Genomic DNA, 1974 nt, shown 5'->3' on the forward strand with positions numbered 1-1974 from the left:
TTGGTAGCGGGGATTGAACTCGCATCCTTGCGCTTGCAAGGCAGGCCACCGAACCGCTGAGCTAAATCCCCGGCCCTGTAGTTGCATTCTTAATACATATATAATTTTATATTTTGCTTTAGTGACTTACCATTATATATCTAAAAAATCTCTATATCCTTACATACATACTATATTTAGGAACATACTTATATGTGTGTATAATGATTTTTTCATAATAAATAAATATATCATAATTAGACTTTTTCTGAAGTGAAAGAAGACATGCTTAGATTTTGCATGACCTTAAATATAGACCCCTCATGACAGTTTTTTAATCACACTGTAGTTCTCCAAGAGTAAGGAGGGCCCATGACTTCATTGTTATCTCCTCTAAAAGGATATAAGCACTAAAAATAATGGGAAACAAGCTGGATGTGCATGTCATTAATCCCATCACTCAGGAGGCTGAGGCAGGAGGACCATTGTGAGTTTGAGGCCAGCCTGGTTCAAGTAGTGAGTACAAGGCCAGAACTTAATAGCAAATCAAAATAAAGTAATAAATAACAATAATGGAAGTCAGCATTACCCCTGCGCTGCAGTTTTGGTGGCACTTCCCAGTTCTGGTTTTATTCATATAGATGTTTAGGTTTAGCACAGCAGTTCTTCAGCACATGATAGGTAAGTATCTTGAGGGTTATTGATCTTTTTCTAATTCTTATGACAAATGTTCCAGGTGATTCCTTGCTGTTCTTTCAGCAGGATTCATGATCCTATCTATTTAATTTTATATTACTTATTTTTATTTATTCATTTGTATTCCACATCTAGAATCAATAAACTGGGATCTGGAAGTGATTTTGAAGCTTATTTTCAGAGACTTGGGATTGCTTCAGGCAGAGTTCGTTACACTAAAAATAGGGTAAGCCATTTGATATTTTGCATATATATAGCACATATTATTATTTCTTTATTTCTTTTCTTTTCTGAGGGGCAGAAATTGAACTTGTAACCTTGTGTTTGCCAGGCAGGCACTGTGCCACTGAGCTATGTCCCCTGCCCTATATAGCACAAATTAGCTTTTCCTTACTGTAGCAAAACACCTGAGGTCATCAGCTCATAAAGAGAAAAGTATTTTGCTTTACTCTTTCAGAGGCTCCCATCCACAGTCAGTTGACCCTGTTGCTTTTGGGCCTGTGATGAGGCAGTAAGTTGTTCAGGGGAGTGTGTGGTAGAAAAAACTGCTCATCTAATTCAGCTGAGAAACAGAGGGGGGCAAAGGGGAGGGAGGGAGGAGAGAGAGAGATAGGAAGAGACTGCGCATGCCCCAGTGATCTAAGACTGCTCTCTCACTAGGCCTACTATTTCTTAAAGGTTCTACTGCTTCCTAAAACCACCAACCTGGGAACCAAACCTTTAATAGATGGGCCTTTGGGAAACATTCCAGTTCAAAAACCTGGTAGCATTTCATTTGCCTTCACTGGGTAAGAAGTTCTTGCATGATACGGCTTTAGGTAGAGCTGTGGCCTGTAGGGTCCCAGGGGTGCAAGCAAACTGCCTACATTTTTGTAGTTGCATCAGGAAGTAATTTGAGTTATTTGTGAGTATTTTACTACTGGGATTATTCAGTGAGATGGTAATTCAAGCAGTAATGGCAGATACTTAGCTGGTTATCAGTACTAAGTAATTCATATCCTCTTCTTGATGCAAGATTTGTTCAAAAAAATCCTAGTCTTGTACATTCTGATGTACGTTTCCTGAAGAAAATGCAATTAGCGGACATATTTTGGTTGAGGCTATATTGGGCTGTCTGTTTTTGTTAAGTCCTTTACATATTCTTATTTCTTATTCTTATATTCTTATTTCTGCCTATTTGAGTTAAGGGCTCTTGGATTGAGAATCAGGTAAGGTTTTCTTGTTTTTAGCTTTATCTTTTTTTGTTTTCTGTGCTGACTAGTTTGTAGCATTATAAGCATCTTTTTTTTTTTTTTTTTT

General features: G+C 37.8%; 1 protein-coding gene across 8 annotated transcripts in view; it reads left to right on the forward strand.

Annotated features, from left to right (window-relative positions):
* Positions 1-1974, forward strand: part of Naalad2 (N-acetylated alpha-linked acidic dipeptidase 2) — a 49002-nt gene that overhangs the window by 34503 nt on the left and 12525 nt on the right. For 7 of the 8 annotated variants that reach the window (XM_033764270.1, XM_033764271.1, XM_010633711.2 and 4 more), the window contains one exon: positions 811-901. In XM_033764270.1, coding sequence (XP_033620161.1) covers positions 811-901 — 91 coding nt within the window. Of the gene's footprint in view, positions 1-810; positions 902-1353; positions 1464-1974 lie in introns of all 8 variants that reach the window. The other variant, XM_033764273.1, reaches the window with a different exon arrangement.

This window comes from Fukomys damarensis, unplaced genomic scaffold (genome assembly GCF_012274545.1).
Source record: "Fukomys damarensis isolate Sample0158 unplaced genomic scaffold, DMR_v1.0_HiC HiC_scaffold_16, whole genome shotgun sequence".
Classification (NCBI taxonomy): Eukaryota; Metazoa; Chordata; class Mammalia; order Rodentia; family Bathyergidae; genus Fukomys; species Fukomys damarensis.